The sequence below is a fragment of the Colobus angolensis genome, unplaced genomic scaffold, assembly GCF_000951035.1.
Source record: "Colobus angolensis palliatus isolate OR3802 unplaced genomic scaffold, Cang.pa_1.0 Scaffold177, whole genome shotgun sequence".
Taxonomy (NCBI): Eukaryota; Metazoa; Chordata; class Mammalia; order Primates; family Cercopithecidae; genus Colobus; species Colobus angolensis.
This window is the reverse complement of record NW_012114899.1, coordinates 386,664-403,734: the sequence shown is the minus strand read 5'-3', so window position 1 is coordinate 403,734 and position 17,071 is coordinate 386,664. Positions and strand designations below refer to the sequence as shown.

At 42.2% G+C, this 17,071-nt stretch overlaps 1 protein-coding gene across 1 annotated transcript; it reads right to left on the bottom strand.

Moving 5' to 3' along the window:
• Positions 1 to 13,895: 13,895 nt before the first annotated feature.
• KLLN (killin, p53-regulated DNA replication inhibitor) lies at positions 13,896 to 17,065 on the bottom strand. Its single transcript, XM_011938742.1, has one exon. The coding sequence runs from the start codon at positions 16,135 to 16,137 to the stop codon at positions 15,595 to 15,597; it is 543 nt and encodes a 180-aa protein (XP_011794132.1). The 5' UTR covers positions 16,138 to 17,065; the 3' UTR covers positions 13,896 to 15,594.
• Positions 17,066 to 17,071: the final 6 nt, after the last annotated feature.

Here is a 17,071-nt window from a genome sequence, read left to right as displayed (position 1 = left end):
CTCAGAGTTCTCTGCTTCAGGGCCGAAGTTTGGGCAATGTCACATCTATTCTACTTTCTGGATGGGTTTCTCTGTCATGAGAAGAATGGGAAATGAAAGAAGGATGAGCCCAATGTAATTCTGAGAATCAGATTTAACTAGTATCTGATAAAGCTTGCAATATTTCCATGTTGATAAATTCATCTAATTTATTTGTTTAACCTGTTGTATAATGTTTTATCATATGAAAATATCACATTTGATTTATCTATATGGAACATTTAGGTTCTAATTTTTTGCTGTTTTAAATAATATTTACATGAATCTCCCTATACGTGTTTCTGCTTTCAATATATGACAGTTTTGCTAGAGTAAGGGTCTTTAAACTTTTTTGTTAGCTTATCCCACAAACAATTTGTAAAAACTTTTCCTCCTTACACATGGTCGAGTTAGAATTGAACTTTTTTATTGTAAGTTTAAGTAGGTGCAAAGGAAGTAATTTCCTAGTTATGTAACTTTTTTTTTTTTTTTTTTGAGACAGAGTTTTTGCTCTTGTTACCCAGGCTGGAGTGCAATGGCACGATCTCAGCTCACTGCAACCTCCACCTCCCGGGTTCAAACTATTCTCTCCTGCCTCAGTCTCCCTAGTAGCTAGGATTACACGCACCTGCCACCATGATCTGCTAATTTTTTTTGTATTTTCAGTAGAGACGGGGTTTCACCTGTATTTTTAGTAGAGACAGAGTTTCGCCATATTGGCCAGGCTGGTCTCGAACACCTGACCTTAGGTGATCCACCCGCCTCAGCCTCCCAAAGTGTTGGGATTACAGGCGTGAGCCATTGTGCCTGGCCTATGTAGCATTTAAAGTAGAATTCTTAAATGTATCCAATATTCATAAATACCATAGTAATTTGTTGCCATTATCCATCAAAACATTTAAAAAACGAACAAGCTTTCTTTACAGTGGGAAATTTTACATCATTCTTTTTTCTCTTTGAACTTGAATTTTTTTTTCCGATTTTGATACAGATTTTTATTTGGATATAACATATATTGTGTGTGGATATCTTTTATTGATGATGACTGTATCATATTTCCATGCAACAAATTTTATATAAAAATTTAAATTGTGTTAAACTTTCTCGACCATAATGCTCCTTAGTGTTAAAAATTATTCCAAATTATCATTAGTATTTTTGTATAATCAAGTAAATACTTTTAAATTTTGATAATTATTAAATATAAAAAAATCAGCTGGGCTTAAAAAATTGGTTTATACATCATAAATGAATTTTACATATTCCTAGAAGGAGACAAGTTCAGCATTAGATCATTTATCCCTAGTTTTTGCTTTTATATTGTAAAGACTGAGAAATATTATTCACATAAGTAGATGGTGAGTGAGAGGAATTGTTTTAGCAATGTTACTCATTTATTTGAAAGCTTCCCAAATTATATGTCACACATCACTTAGTGATCTTAGTTTTAATGATTTTTCAATGAATAGTTTGAATAGGTTCTCTTTCAGTTCACCAGAAAAAAAAATTAATATTGAACAGGTTAACTTTTAAAAGGGTTTGTTAATACATTATTCAGCTACTTAGCAGCAATATCATTATTGCAGATGATCTCTTTAGCTCCTTGCAGGTTTTTACACTTTCAGGCAGTACATCATTTCAGTGTTCAGATGGAGAGGGGTATTCCTTTCCCTTTTAAAGTGGGATAAAGGGCACTATGAAAGGGGAGATGGGGACATGGAACTACTAGGTCCACTTGACTACACTAGTTCTCAGGCACATCAGGTTTAGAAGAAAGCATATATGGAAGTTAAAGATCTGGAATTGATCATCTTGAAACTAAGAACCTTATTTCTCCAGTTTGAAGACCACTACTCTGATGCTTATACCCAAAAGTGGAATTGCTTGTGTTGGAGTCTCCTAAGTTGTGTGACTGTTTCACTGAAGCCACATCACTGAGGACATTGCTGTGCCTCTCAAAGACTCAGGAACAGTCCCTCTGAAGGTCCATATATGTAAGTCATAGGAATCTTCTAAATTTGGGAAAATCCCTTGATCGCCTTATTCAAATAACTAGTGACCAATGAGTAGTAATCCATCAGTGTTCTATGAGACAAAATTTTTCTATAATGTGGCTTTTGATAATTTCTGGAAGTATTTTTATTCATGATTCCCACATTTCTTTCTTTAAAGGGCATCATTAGTCTACCATCAACCAAGATGTTGTACAAAGAGCACTGTAATTCATTTACATTGAGTGCCCTGAAGCACAAATGCCTTTAAGGCCTTCTTTACCCTTTATTAATTGCAAAATAAACACATGTCTAGTGGAGAAGGTTACTAGAAATAATTTGTGCAGTTTGGGAGAACTAGGGGTCAGGATTGCTTGACTTAGCTTCTGAAACAAACTCAAGCCCACTAAACCACCAAGGTACTACATCCAGAAATCTGCAAACCAGAAAATGTTTGCCCTGAATAAGGTAAAGGACAAAAAAGAATAAGGGCAAACATTTTTTGGTTTGCAGATTTCTGGATGTAGTTGCAAAGGACAGTACATTTCAAAAACAGAATAATGGCCATTCTCAAGTAGGACTCAGTTTAATTCTACTTTAAAGGAGTGAGAACATTTAACGTGCCAAATTCAAGTCATAAGGAAAAGATGACCAGTTAATAGGAGAAATGCCACAACATTGTAAAATAAACAAGATTTGAAATGGAGAAAATCCTATTTTACAATGAACAAGAACACAAGAATAAAGCACATCTTAATTAAGTCCTTCCTCTTACTTGTTTCAACAGGTGATATAGGAAAAGAGTGGTCCCAAGAGTGGGAGCAGCCAATGGCCTGGGGCTGCACCCTGGGAGCTAGCCAAGACAAAGATACCATGTCCAGAAAAGAAATTTCAGAAATGACTTATGGCTCAGAGCCATGTATGTAAATGAGGTTATTTTTATTTCTCTGAAAATGGTCGGTTTCTATCCATTAGCTTTCTCCCAGTTCCCTGACTTCATAAAATTTATGTTAAGGATTTGAAATATTCCCAAATTAATTTTCAAGTACCATGACTTTCCTTACAGACTTCATTTTTCTTTAGAGTTCCCTGCAGTGCAAACCTGTACCTTCTTTAATAAATGTAAACATTTAAGCCAGGTGCGGTGGCTCACACCTGTAATCCCAGCACTTTGGGAGGCCGAGACAGGTGGATCACTTGAGGTTAAGAGTTCAAGACCAGCCTGGCCAATATAGTGAAACCCCATCTCTACTAAAAATACAAAAATTAGCCTGGCATAGTGGTGTGCACTTCTAGTCCCAGCTACTTGAGAGGCTGAGGCAGTAGAATCGCTTGAACCCGGGAGGCAGTGTTTACAGCGAGCCAAGATTGCCCCACTGCACTCCAGCCTGGGCACTCCATCACAAAAACAAAAAACCAAATGAAATGTAACACATTTAGTACAATTAAGTAACCAAAATCTACAAAAGGGAACTGTTCTATTGTATTTAGAAAAGTTAAAATTTCCCTCCTAAACTAGTTCTGACAACATTAGGTTTTTCTATGGTATTCTTTCTGAAGTTCCTATAAGAGAGAAAAATCTAAATCACAATAGGAGTATTTTTTGAACTTATTCTATTGATCCTAAAACATTGTTTAATAAGAGACTTATAACTGGGCAGGGTCTAGAACTGCTTTATTTCATTATTTAGTGTAACCATGAAATTAAACAGTGGTCTACCGTTGGGGACCAAGGTCAGATTCAAAAAGATTAAATATAAATTAAAGCTACTACACATTTATATGGTTGAAAAATCAAAAGGTACAAAACAACAGCATCACATATGATACCAATTGTGGCCTTGGAGTTGTGTAACTTGGCAGTCCTGTATATATCACCTTCCCATGGGATCTCTCAGCCATATCAGTTTCTTGTATACTAATAAGGGGAATCTTGAAAGATAGAGGTCAAGAGGAGAAAAATAGGGATTGGAAGAAAGAATGGCAAGACAGGGCAGGAGAAAGGAGAGTGGAAGGATGGATGAGAAGGTAAAGACTGAGGCCTTATACAAAGGATTGGCAACTTTCTCCCAGCCCTCTCCTGCGGTTGTCCTTGGTGTGTGTGTGTATATTTGTATATGAATAGAAGAAGAAGAAATGGAAAGCTCTGGGGGGTGGGGCATGGCGGAGGTGGGGGTTGGGGAGGGAAGAAGGGGAAGTCACTTATGTAGGGAAGGATAGTGGTGAGCCCTGGAGAATTTTTAACTTAGTGCATGCATTACTTGAATAAAGTTCCTTGTATTGCCTTTTCTTATATCACTTTTATCTAGACTCATCCGAGAATATGTTAGTATTTTGAAATTTAGGTTTTGGGAAAAGATTCAAAGCTAATAAGCATAAATATTTGTGCAAGAAAGAGAAGCAGATATGCAGACCTCTACCACCTCATACCAGAGACAAACTAACCTTTCTCCAGCACATATTGGCCTGATTAAATCTAGAATTAAGCTTTCTCTCAGCACTGACCTGCCTCAGACTGCGAAGAGGTTCTCTAATTTTGAGCCATGATGAAGGTGCTGACTGTAACTGCATGGCAGCATTTTCACTGACTCCAACTCTTCAGCAGGTGGCAGCGTTCTCCTTGCTCCCTGTAGGTTTGGTATTTCCTTCCTTTCGAAAGAGTCCTTCCTCCTTCCTTTCAAAAGAGTCCCTTTTCTGTCTTTGGTCCACATATAATGGCTGCCTCCTTTATATTCTTGTCTGAAAGACACTCTCCCAGTAATCTTAGGAACTGAGGAGGAGAAACAAATTTGCAACATGTGGCTATTCATGTTTTAATGTTTGATCCTTAAGGTACTAAGGCATCATGGGCTAATTTCAGGACATTTAAGGTTAGAGAGTGAACATCGGGAATCATTCATTCACTTATACCTGTTTTTCTCCATCCCAAACCCTATTTATCATCTCTATTTAATCAGTCTCCTTGTTTTCTTTGTTCACTCCTTTCCAAGCCTTGAAAATGTCATTAAAAGCCATCTCTAGTCAAATTTCTAACTAACTCGTTATGTTTCTATACAAGCTAGACTTTCTTACCATCTTTACTCACTGATAGGGTATAACAGGGAATTCTCCAGGCTCTAACTGAGGATCCCTCATTGAGTTGCTATGTAATCTGGGGCATGTAAACCCTTTGGGCCTCAGTTTCTTCATTTGTAAAATGAGATTGGTAAACTAGCAGATCTATGAAGTTTTTTCTAGCTATTATGCACTGGATGATAAAGCGGTCTGCCACTCTATTGAATGGAAGAAGGTGGGGTACTGTGCTGTCATATGATTATTTTTGGAGGACATTTTCTTTGAGCAGGAAAAGTTATTAAATAGTACAAAGAGTGAAAAATAGATCTGGTCAAGACCATTGATCTGAGGAAGAAAGGGTATTCAGGATAAGATACAGCCTGTCTACCATACATCTCTACCATGTACCATTTATGGCAGATATTCCCATGTATTCCTATGGTGTCCAGCAAACACCAAACAGACCTTTATGCTTAAATTCTGGAAATTCTTTAGGGTGCTCATTTATTTTAAAATAAAATTAGAATCAAGCTTCTTTCCTGTTTTTTTTTAACATTCTCTTGATAATAGACATATATTTTTAGTTTTAATTCTAATGGATGAAATCACCTTTCTACCTTATAAAAGTAATAATCATTGTAAAGAACCTTTGAACCATATAAAAAGCAATAAATAAAAAGAGAAATTTATCTTCCTTGAAAGATCCCTCTCTATCCTTCCCTCTCTATCCTGCCCTCAGAGATAATGTGTTATCTCATCTCTTGTTTATTCTTCCAGATAATTTCTATGTATTTATGCAAACACATGTATATATATGTATTATCACTTTTGTTTTATTTCATTGAATTTTAATGAATCTTTTGGGAAATACATTAGTCCTAGAGTAGAATTATACATGTAAAATAGATGAGTAAGCACGTTAAGAAACTGGAAGATTAAGGAGCAAAATAGAAAACAACTGAAAACATTCAGTTGCTAATCAAATTGTCAGCTGATCGGATTCTTAAATGACAGATATTCTAGGCAGAACTGACCTGAGAGAAGGACGATGTAAAATGGTCTGTTTTGGGGGTTTATTTATAGGGGAGAGGACTAGGGTCATTGTGGAAGATGGCCACCAACAATTCCTCCATGCCTCTACACACATGCCACCCTTCCCAGCAAAAGGAGATGGAGTCTGTTTCCCCTCCCTTGAATCTTTTCTCAGCTTCCCCAGTAGCTAGAACTACAGGCACATGCCACCAGGCCCAGCTAATTATTATTTTTTTGTAGAGACTGGGGTCTTGCTATGTTGCCCTGGCCTCAGGCAATCCTTCCCTCTCAGCCTCCCAAAATGCTGGGATTACAGGCATGAGCCACCATGCCTAACTAATTTGGTTTTTAAATATTTTATTTTAAAATAATTTTTTTTTGAGGCGGAGTCTCGCTCTGTTACCCAGGCTAGAGTGCAGTGGTGTGATTTCGGTTCACTGCAACCTTCACCTCCCGAGTTCAAGCGATTCTCCTGCCCCAGCCTCCCAAATAGCTAGGATTACAAGCATGTGCCACCAGTCCCTGCTAATTTTAGTATTTTTTTTTAGAGACAGGGTTTCACCATATTGGCCAGTCTGGTCTCAAACCCCCTGACCTCAAGTGATCCGCCTGCCTTGGCCTCCCAAAGTGCTGGGATTACAAGCGTGGGCCATCGTGTGTGGCCTAGAAGAAATTTTAGACTTAGAAAAAAGTTGCAAAAATGGTATGAATTTTTTTTTTCTTTTTTTTGACACAGGGTCTCACTGTCATCAGGCTGCAGTACAGTGGTGCGATCACTGCTCACTGCAACTTTGACCTCCTGGAGCTCAGGTAATCTTCCCACCTCAGCCTCCCAAGTAGCTAGGACTATAGGCACACACCACCATGTCCAGCTAATTTTTGTATTTTTTGTAGAGACATGATTTTTCCATGTTGCCCAGGCTGGTCTCGAACTCCTGAGCTCAAGCAATCTACCCACTTGGCCTCCCAAAGTGCTGAGATGACAGGAGTGAGCCACCATGCCTGACCTGGTGTGGAGTTTATGTATGCTTGTTATCCAGCAGGCCTAGTGTTAATAGCTCTCTCTTTTTTTTTTTTTTTTTTTTTTTTAAGAGATGGGGTTCTTGGCCAGGCACAGTGGCTCACGCCTGTAATCCAGCACTTTGGGAGGCCGAAGTGGGTGGATCGCTTGAGGCCAGGAGTTGAAGACCAGCCTGGCCAACATGGCAAAACCCTGTCTCTACTAAAATACAAAATTAGCTGTGCGTGGTGGCACGTGCCTGTAATTCCAGCTACTTGGGAGGCTCAGGTAGGAGAATTGCTTGAACCCAGGAGGTGAAGGTTGCCGTGAGCCGGGATTGCACTGCTGCACTCCAACCTGGGCAACAGAGTGAGATTCTGCCAAAAAAAAAAAAAAAATTCCCTGCTTTCAGGAGATGGGGGGGTCTCACTCTGTTGCCCAGGTTGGTCTCGAACTCCTGGGTTCAAGCCATCCTCCCACTTCAGCCTCCTAAATTGTCAGAATTACAGGCATGAGCCATGGTTCCTGGCCAATAACTTATTAATAGCCCCAGAACAATGATCAAAACCAGGAAATTAACACAAGGTACAAACCTTATATGAAATTCACTTGTTTTTGTAGTGATGTTCTTTTTCTGTTCCAACATTTAATCCAGGTTCCCTCACTTGCTTTTAGTTGATATGTCTCCTTAGTCTGGGGAAAAGACTTGTAATAGAGCTGTAAGAGCAGTGAGAAAATTGCTATTGAAGGTTGGAGAAATGGTGTTAGCAGCAGCAAAATGTTTGACAACCCTTGTGGCCAGATATATGGTAAAACACAGAAGATAGAAAGTATACCTAATAAACTTGTGGATTTGGCAACATTCAGGCTGAATGTTCAGAGTGACAGTTGGCTTCTTTTAGGGATGTACAAAGATACACAAGTGATGTATGATGATATCACAAGAGACAGAGATGTGTTAAAAAAGGAACTATCCCATTTTTATGCAGAGTCTTTTTATGCCAGAAAGATTCTCAAAGTAAGAAATGGCCTCAAGGGCCTGCCTGTAGAATTGGCCTCAAGGTAAAGATCCTATCAAGACTCGGTGCTAAGACCTCTAAAATATTTAAGATATTGCCCTCATTTAGACAAAAGGTCTTCTAAGAATCTTAAGTGTTGTCCCACAGTAGTTACCTCTACAGGTCCACAGTAGAGAGAGGTTTTTTTAAATTTTAAATTTTAATTTTTAATTTTTTTCAGAGACAGAGTCTCACTATGTTTCCTAGGCTGGTCTCCAACTGCTGGCCTCAAGCAGTCCTCCCACCTTGGCCTCCCAAAGTGCTAGGACTACAGGCAGAGAGGTTTGTTTTTGAAAGAATTATAGATGTTGCTTTGTGGGCAAGAAGTGAACTCCAGTAAGAGTCACAAAATTTTAAAGAGTTATATGGATAAAATTGCACCAGCTTGGACTAAGGAAGGGACAGTTCAAAATGAAAAACCTTCCAAGCCCCCAACTTCCTACAGGCAGGAAGCAGGGTGAGAGAGTTATTTAACTGTAAAAGGCAGGCAGATTCTTTTTTTTTTTTTTTTTGGTGGTGGTAGTAACTTTCATTGAAGCGGCAGTGTACTGCAGCAGAGGTAGTGCTCCTTGCAGAGCAGGGCTAACCCACAAGTGATGTGCCCGGCGTAGCCACTCAAAGCAGTTCTGCACTTATATTTATATCTACTTTATTTTTTGTTTTGTTTTGTTATTATTTTTTATTATACTTTAAGTTCTAGGGTACATGTGCACAACGTGCAGGTTTGTTACATATGTATACATGTGCTGTGTTGGTGTGCTGCACCCATTAACTCGTCATTTACATTAGGTATATCTCCTAATGCTATCCCTCCCCCATCCCCCCACCCCACGACAGGCCCTGGTGTGTGATGTTCCCTGCCCTGTGTCCAAGTGTTCTCATTGTTCAGTTCCCACCTATGAGTGAGAACATGCGGTGTTTGGTTTTCTGTCCTTGTGTTAGTTTGCTCAGAATGATGGATTCTAGCTTCATCGATGTCCCTACAAAGGACATGAACTCATCCTTTTGTATGGCTGCATAGTATTCCATGGTGTATATGTGCCACATTTTCTTAATCCAGTCTATCATTGATGGACAATTGGGTTGGTTCCAAGTCTTTGCCATTGTGAATAGTGCCTCAGTAAACATACTTGTGTGTGTGTTTTTATAGTAGCATGATTTATAATCCTTTGGGTATATACCCAGTAATGGGATGGCTGGGTCAAATGGTATTGCTAGTTCTAGATCCTTGAGGAATCACCACACTGTCTTCCACAATTGTTGAACTAGTTTACACTCCCACCAACAGTGTAAAAGCGTTCCTATTTCTCCACATCCTCTCCAGCACCTGTTATTTCCTGACTTTTTAATGATCACCATTCTAACTGGTGTGAGATGGTATCTCATTGTGGTTTTCATTTGCATTTCTCTGATGGCCAGTGATGATGAGCATTTTTTCATGTGTCTGTTGACTGCATAAATGTCTTCTTTTGAAAAGTGTCTGTTCATACAATTTGCCTACTTTTTGATGGGGTTGTTTGATTTTTTTTCTTGTTAATTTGTTTAAGTTCTTTGTAGATTCTGGATATTAGCCCTTTGTCAGATGGGTAATTGCAAAAATTTTCTCCCATTCTGTAGGTTGTCTGTTCACTCTGATGGTAGTTTCTTTTGCTGTGCAGAAGCTCTTTAGTTTAATTAAATCCCATTTGTCAATTTTGGCTTTTGTTGCCATTGCTTTTGGTGTTTTAGACATGAAGTCCTTGCCCATGCCTATGTCCTGAATGGTATTGCCTCGGTTTTCTTCTAGAGTTTTTATGTCTAACATTTAAGTCTTTAATCCATCTTGAATTAATTTTTGTATAAGGTGTAAGGAAAGGATCCAGTTTCAGCTTTCTACATATGGCTAGCCAGTTTTCCCAGCACCATTCATTAAATAGGGAATCCTTTCCCCATTTCTTGTTTTTGTCAGGTTTGTCAAAGATCAGATGGTTGTAGATGTGTTGTGTTATTTCTGAAGCCTCTGTTCAAGGAAGGCAGTTTCTTATGAAAAAGGAAAATTGATTCAGAGATCCTGGTCTAGACCCCAGAGGGTGGAACTAAGAGCTCTTGAGAACAATGCATTGGGAAACTATTCTGAGGGAGGCCAACCTAGGTACTAATGGGGAACTTGATCCTCAGAGGACTGGTAACAGTGCTTGGCGGGATTTCAGAATTGCTATGGACTAATGACTGCCATTTGCCCTCCATTTTCCCCATTTTCAAACAGGCGTGTCTACTGCAGTTATCCTATCCCCTTTTCAGTATTGCATGTTGTGTATGTAACTTGTCTTTTAGTTAACAGGTCTTCAGATGAAGAGAAGCTGCATCTGAAATGCCTCATCCACATCTGAGCCTGGTATATATTACTAGATCTTGAACTTTAACACTGATGCTATACAGAATAATAGTTTTGGAGAAAGGGAGTGAATGTATTCTGTATGTAGTGTGTGTGTTTGTGCGCACACGTGCATATATGTGCATATGTATACTGTTGTAGCTGGAGGATGGATCATGATAGACTATTCCCCAAATTGACTGGCAACAATTTCTCTTATCCCAGCCGCTACTTCCATCAAAGAGTAGAGTATCTTTCCCTTCCTTTTGAATCTGGGCTGTCCTTGTGACTTGCTTGGTCAAGAGAATAAGGTGGAATGACATTCTGGAACTTCTGAACCCAGGATTTAAGAGACCCTGTAGTTTCTGCTGTCTTCCTCTTGGGATCCAGGCACCGTGTAAAGAACCCTGGGCTGGACCACTGAATAATGAGCAACCACACCAAGAAAGGAGGCTCCTAACCATTTTTAGCTACTCTAGCTGAGGTCCCAGACATGTGGTAAGCTATCTTGGACACTCCAGGCCCAGCTAAATTCACAGCTGAATAAAGCACATGTCAGACCCTAGCTGATGTCATGAGGGAGCCAAGCTGTCCAGCTGTGCCCTTCCCCAGTTGCAGAATTGTGAGGAAGTAAATGGTGGTAGTTGTTTTGAGCCACTAAGTTTTAAGTGGCCCCCATGGTATCAGTTCAGGTCAGACATGTGCTTTATTCAGCTGTGAGTTTGGCTGGGTCTGAAATGTCCAAGATGGCTTCCCACATGTCTGGGACCTCAGTTAAAGTAGCTAAAATGGTTAGGGACTCCTTTCTTGCTGTGGTTGCTCGTCATTCAGTGGTCCGGCCCAAACTTCTTTACACAGTGCCTAGGTCCCAAGAGGAAGACAGCAGAAAGTTTTAAGGCAATTTATGCAGCAATAGATAATTGAAAACAATTATCCGGCTGGGTGCAGTGGCTCATGCCTGTAATCTCAGCACTTTGGGAGGCAGAGAAGGGCAGATCCCTTAAGACCAGGAGTTCAAGACCAGCCTGGCCAATGTGGCGAAACCCCGTCTCTACTAAAAAAACAAAAAATTAGCCAGGCATGGTGGTGCATGCCTGTCATCCCAGCTACTCGAGAGGCTGAGGTAGGAGAACCGCTTGAGCACCTCGTGAGGCAGAGGTTGCAGTGAGCTGAGATTGTGCTACTGCACTCCAGCCTGGGCAACAGAGCAAGACTCTGTCTCAAAAACAAAACAATGTAATTATAAAATGTCAGAGTATTTTCTATTGCTTTACCTTTACTCTATGGGCTGGGAAGAGGTTGTAACAACGTCAGCCATAGAAGTCAAGTTTTCAGTGCAGACTAAATTCCATGACGGTGAACACTATATGCCATAGTAGTCACTGCTCTGTCCATAGAGCTTAGAACAGTACTGCCACTTAATAGGCTCCCAAATATTTGTTGATTGAATCATTAAATAAATGAATTGGGATAAGATCCCCTACCCTCAAGAGGATGCACAAAAAAAGATTCTGGAGTGTGGAGTCTTGATAAGGGAAAAGAAGGAAAGAAAAAGCAGATAAGCTGTAAGTCTGCCTTTTTTCATGCTCCAGGGCTGTTTGTCCCATGCATTTTCTCTTTGAAAAAGGTGCTGTTTTTTTGTGATGCCTCAGAGGCCAGAAGGATGTTTTGCAGGGGAAAATTGTAGGAGTCAGGCAGAGCTGGGTCTTGGCTCCTTCTCAATGTCCCTCTACCTAGACAAATTCGGGCTATTCTGCAGAGGTTGCAGTGAGCTGAGATCATGTCACTGTACTCCAGTCTGAGGAACAGAGGGAGACTCCATCTCAAAAAAAAAAAAAAATTCAGGTTATCCTGTGAAGCACCTGGTAGGTGTCCCAATATTTGCTGGTATATGGGAATTACCTCTTTCTATTATTGGGAGGTCTAAAAAACAAACTATGTGTTCCATATGGCTAGAGGTAGTATTAAGGGGAATAACTGGTAGTCAGTGTTAGCTTGGAGACTAACATAGTCAAAGGTGTCTTGTCATGTTAGGTCTTTTTTATTTGTATTGCTCCATGGTCCAAGACAAAATTTCGGAATGCCACTTGGACACAGTGAGTACCTGGTCTGCTCTGTGGTTCTCAGGAGCAACCAACTCAACCCTTATTTCTCTGAGAATGATGATTTCATACAGCACATCTCTCTACCAAGATGTGAAAGATGACACCGTGGCATCTGAAATAGCTTCAGGAGAGATTTGGGACATGGGAAGCTTGTAGACAATAAGAGAAAATTCTCTTTTAGAATATAGTTACTTGTATGACCCACAGTAGTGCCTTTTGGAGAATGTCTTAAAATTATCTGTATTGAAAGAACAATAATGTTTGTTATTAGGATAAATGAAATAAGGGGAAAACCTCAGACTCTTGGAAGAATGGATTTAAATTCAGTCCAATGATTATATTTTTATATTCTGTATTATTTAGAAAACAGTAGTTAAACAGACAGAGATAGAGAAGATTGTTTAAAAATTAAAGCTACTGAGTTAGATCCCTTTTTGAAAGGTCAGTGTATGGGAGATGAAAAAGGCACTATAGCGATCAGAGTGTTTACACAAAAGACATCTTAGCAGAGGACCTACAAAGAGCACATCAAGTATTTACATCGTCCACATCAAGTTGCTGGTCATTTCGCTTATCAAAGAAAATAAGAAAGATATTTTCTTTGGACATTATTTTAATGTAGTAACAATAGAGTTTTGGAATCAGCTGTTAGAAACGATAATTAAAGCTGGTTTATCATGCTCACTAATCAATCTACAGTCACCTTGAAGCTTTATATAATTCTCCCTTTATTATAAACTTCTACTTCTCCCTATGGTATTCTGGTTCTGAATCCAGACAGGTAAAGAACCAAGTGCGGCCGGGCGCGGTGGCTCACGCCTGTAATCCCAGCACTTTGGGAGGCCGAGGCGGGCGGATTACGAGGTCAGGAGATTGAAACCATCCTGACCGACATGGTGAAACCCTGTCTCTACTAAAGTACAAAAAATTTGCCGGGCGTGGTGGTGTGTACCTGTAGTCCCAGCTACTCGGGAGGCTGAGGCAGGGGAATTGCTTGAACCCGGGAGGTGGAGGTTGCAGTGAGCCGAGATCATGCCACTGCACTCCAGCCTGCGAGACTCCGTCTCAAAAAAAAAAAGAAAAAAAAAGAAGAAGTGCTTGGAGACCAGTGTATTGTAATATCTGTACAGCCAAGCAGGTATTTTCAATTGAACTTTTAAAAAGTACTGTTTTTGAAACTTTGTTTACTTTAGATAGGGCCAGCCATTTGGGTAGAAAGGTACAGAAAAACAAAAAATTGAAAAAGGATGCATCAGGAGTATTTCTTTCAGAAACAACACTAGGAACAGAAGGAGGATTTTATTCAGCAACTCCTAATAACCACCTGATGTTGCTGTCGGGCTGGCCAAATATCTGCCAACATTGATGATCCTTTCATTCACCACTAGAGAGAAGTAGAGGGACCTGATGTTTGGAGAAGCAGCAAAACCCATTTCCCATTTTCTTTTTTCAGCCAAATGGAAGTACTTGGAGGCTGGTCTCATATTCCAGCACTTTAGTGCTGGTGATGCAGATCCTCTCTGCTCCAGAGTAACTCTGTGCCATGGAATCCAAGAGGACCCTGTCGCACCAGGGACAGGAATGCACCCTTGTTTCATTTTCTTCCCTGAAAGCGGAGTTCAGAGATTCTCAGATACTACGAGACTAATTGTCACTTAGGGTAGGCTCTAGGGGAGGGGCAGAGTAGGGCAGTGCTAGTAACAGGGACTCCGGGGACAAGATCAGCAACCTGAGAAACAAATGTGAGACATTTTACCCCTCTCTAATCTACTCCCCTTTGAAAGGTTCATCTTCATTCCCCCTTTTTCTACCACGCAGTAATTGATAATTAAACACAGCTCTGGTTTTTACCATGCAATCTAGTAGAACACCTAGACATCAGGAACTCCTTATCCTTGGTTATTTATAAAATAATGAAATCTGTAGTTCACCCTAGGCTATGTGGATAGTATCTCCATCTCTGGAAACCAACTGGAGGCCTTTCTTTTATTCTTTTCCGTTTGCTTTCCATTTCCTTTTCCACTGTGGTCCTTGCCTTTCCCAAGCTGACCAGAACTATGCACAAAACCAGCCTTCAATAAATATCAACACTGAAGCTTCAGCAGGTTGTTAACTCCTGTAGAGCTATCTTAAATGCTGTATATAAGTGCAAAGTTTTACGGAGCCTCAGAGAGCTCTAAGAACACTGTAAATATCCCGGGTTTAATTAGTAGTCCCAGAGTTAGGTAATGGCCTGTGGCTTTCTGCGCTAGGTCTCTTGGGGTTTCCAGTCTTCACAGGTTGCCTGCAACTATGATGTGCACATATACAGTCCTCTTTCTCAAATATAGCATAAATCCTCTTTAGACTTTCATAGGCACTTACAATTATTGAACACACATGCAGATTGATTCTCATTCTCTCAAAAGTTTGAAAAACAACTCAGTGCTTCAACCTAGGTCTCGTTAGATATTTTTTCACTCAAATTGTCGTCTGGAGTTCTACTTCCTAAGGGAATTGAAAAAATAATAAATCCCCAGACTGGTGTTGATGCTCATTCTCTTTAAGCGGGTCGACTACTTGCTTTGTAGATCCTTGACGGGTGCAGTGCGGGGTAGAAGAAGCGCGATCCAACTCTCTGCATTTCTGAATTATTAGCTCTCTCACGGCGACAGGTCTGCCCAGTCGGGGCTGTAAGCGGACTTGACAGGTTTGTTCTGGGCTGACGGCCATTGACGAGGTTCTCAGACCAGATAAGTCACTTGGCTGAGTCTACAGTAGGTGGGGCGCGCTCACCAGCTCAGGGGTAGTGACTGGACGTTTGTTGCAACATCAGAGAATGCAAGCTCTGGGCTGCAGCAGGAGATACCCGCAAGCACAGAACTAAAAGGGTTCACCCTAAGGGGCAGGGCATCAGCGAGGGAGAGGCCCGAGACCCCTAGCGCCCAGCTCCTTTTCCCACGTTTGGGAAGGCGCAGTATAGGTCGATCTAGAGCAAGGAGTCTCAGGTCTCCGTCCTTGGCTTGCTCTTAGGGTAGCAGGCGAGGAATGGGACCAGCTTGGGGACTCTCTCCCCGCGTTCTGTAAGAATCGGCGGCAGCCAGCAGGCGGGGAGGCGGGGGCACGTGTTTGGATGTGGGTGCTTGTGTAACCAGCTCCCCAAGCGCCAGCCCCGACAGCGCTCCTTTCGGAGGCTGGTCCGAGTCCCTGTTTCCGCCGCGGCGCGGGAAGGGCTGGGGTTCTGCTGCCTGCACCAGGCGAGAACACCCCGAGCAAAAGAAGAAGAGTACCTGCCTCCGGAGCTATCACTGGGGAGTGGGAATTTGGAAAGTTCCCCAACTAGGAACACACGTGACCTCCTCCGGAAAGTAGTTCCGACTGTGGCCCGTGTATCCTTCCACCCCCTTTTGAACCCTCCTAGGTCTCCTCGCCCCGCCCACTCGCTGGGCTGCAGCTTCCTACCGTTCCGTACTTTCCACTCAACCCGGTAACCCCGAACGTGCATGGTCTGGCCGGGGCGCGTGGAGCCTGGCCCCGGGCGATCCATCCCGCCGGGTTTTCACGGAGGCCAAGGGGGGGCGGGGCTAGGTGGTCTCTAAGAACCGAGCTTGAGTCCGACGCGGCGAACCGACTTGGAGCCGGAGGGGGAGAGATGCTCTACTCTCCTAGGAGCACCGGAGCGGGCGCAAGAGAGGGCTGCGGGGTGCGTCCTACTCACGGGGATCCTCTTTCAGTTCATTTAGATAGGTGCCCTTTGGACCCTGGAAATTCAACGGCGATGTGTTCACGTTCAGCACGCTCGGCTGAGAGCTTTCATTTTTAGGGCAAACGAGCCGAGTTACCGGGGAAGCGAGAGGTGGGGCGCTGCAAGGGAGCCGGATGAGGTGATGCACGCTGGAGACACAATAGCAGGTTGCTCTTTGTGCTAAGACTGACATCCTGAGGACACAGGGTTGGGGGAAGGAGGCATCTCTAGGCAAAGGCTGCTACAGTCAAATCTCTGCGAACGATTGTGATCGACAGCGATGCAAAAGAGCGAATGCAGTCCACGCCGCGGAAATCCAGGGGCAGAGGCAGGGGGAGGGTATTCCCCTTGCAGGGACCGTCCCTGCATTTCCCTGTACACTGACCAGCGTGGTCACCTGGTCCTTTCCACCTGTGCACAGGTAACCTGAGACTCAAATCAGTGACACTGCTCAACGCACCCATCTCAGCTTTCATCATCAGTCCTCCACCCCTGCCCCGCAACAGCCTACCCTGCCTCCGGCTGGGTTTCTGGGCAGAGGCCGAGGCTTAGCTCGTTATCCTCGCCTCGCGTTGCTGCAAAAGCAGCCGCGGCAAGTGCAGTTGCAGGCTGGCGGCTCGCAACCGGCCCGTGCGAGCCCTAGGCAGCCACACTGGGCATGCTCAGTAGAGCCTACGGCTTGGGGGCTTTGCGCTGGCACGGGGAGCTACCGCTCCTGCCCCCGCCTACCGCCCCC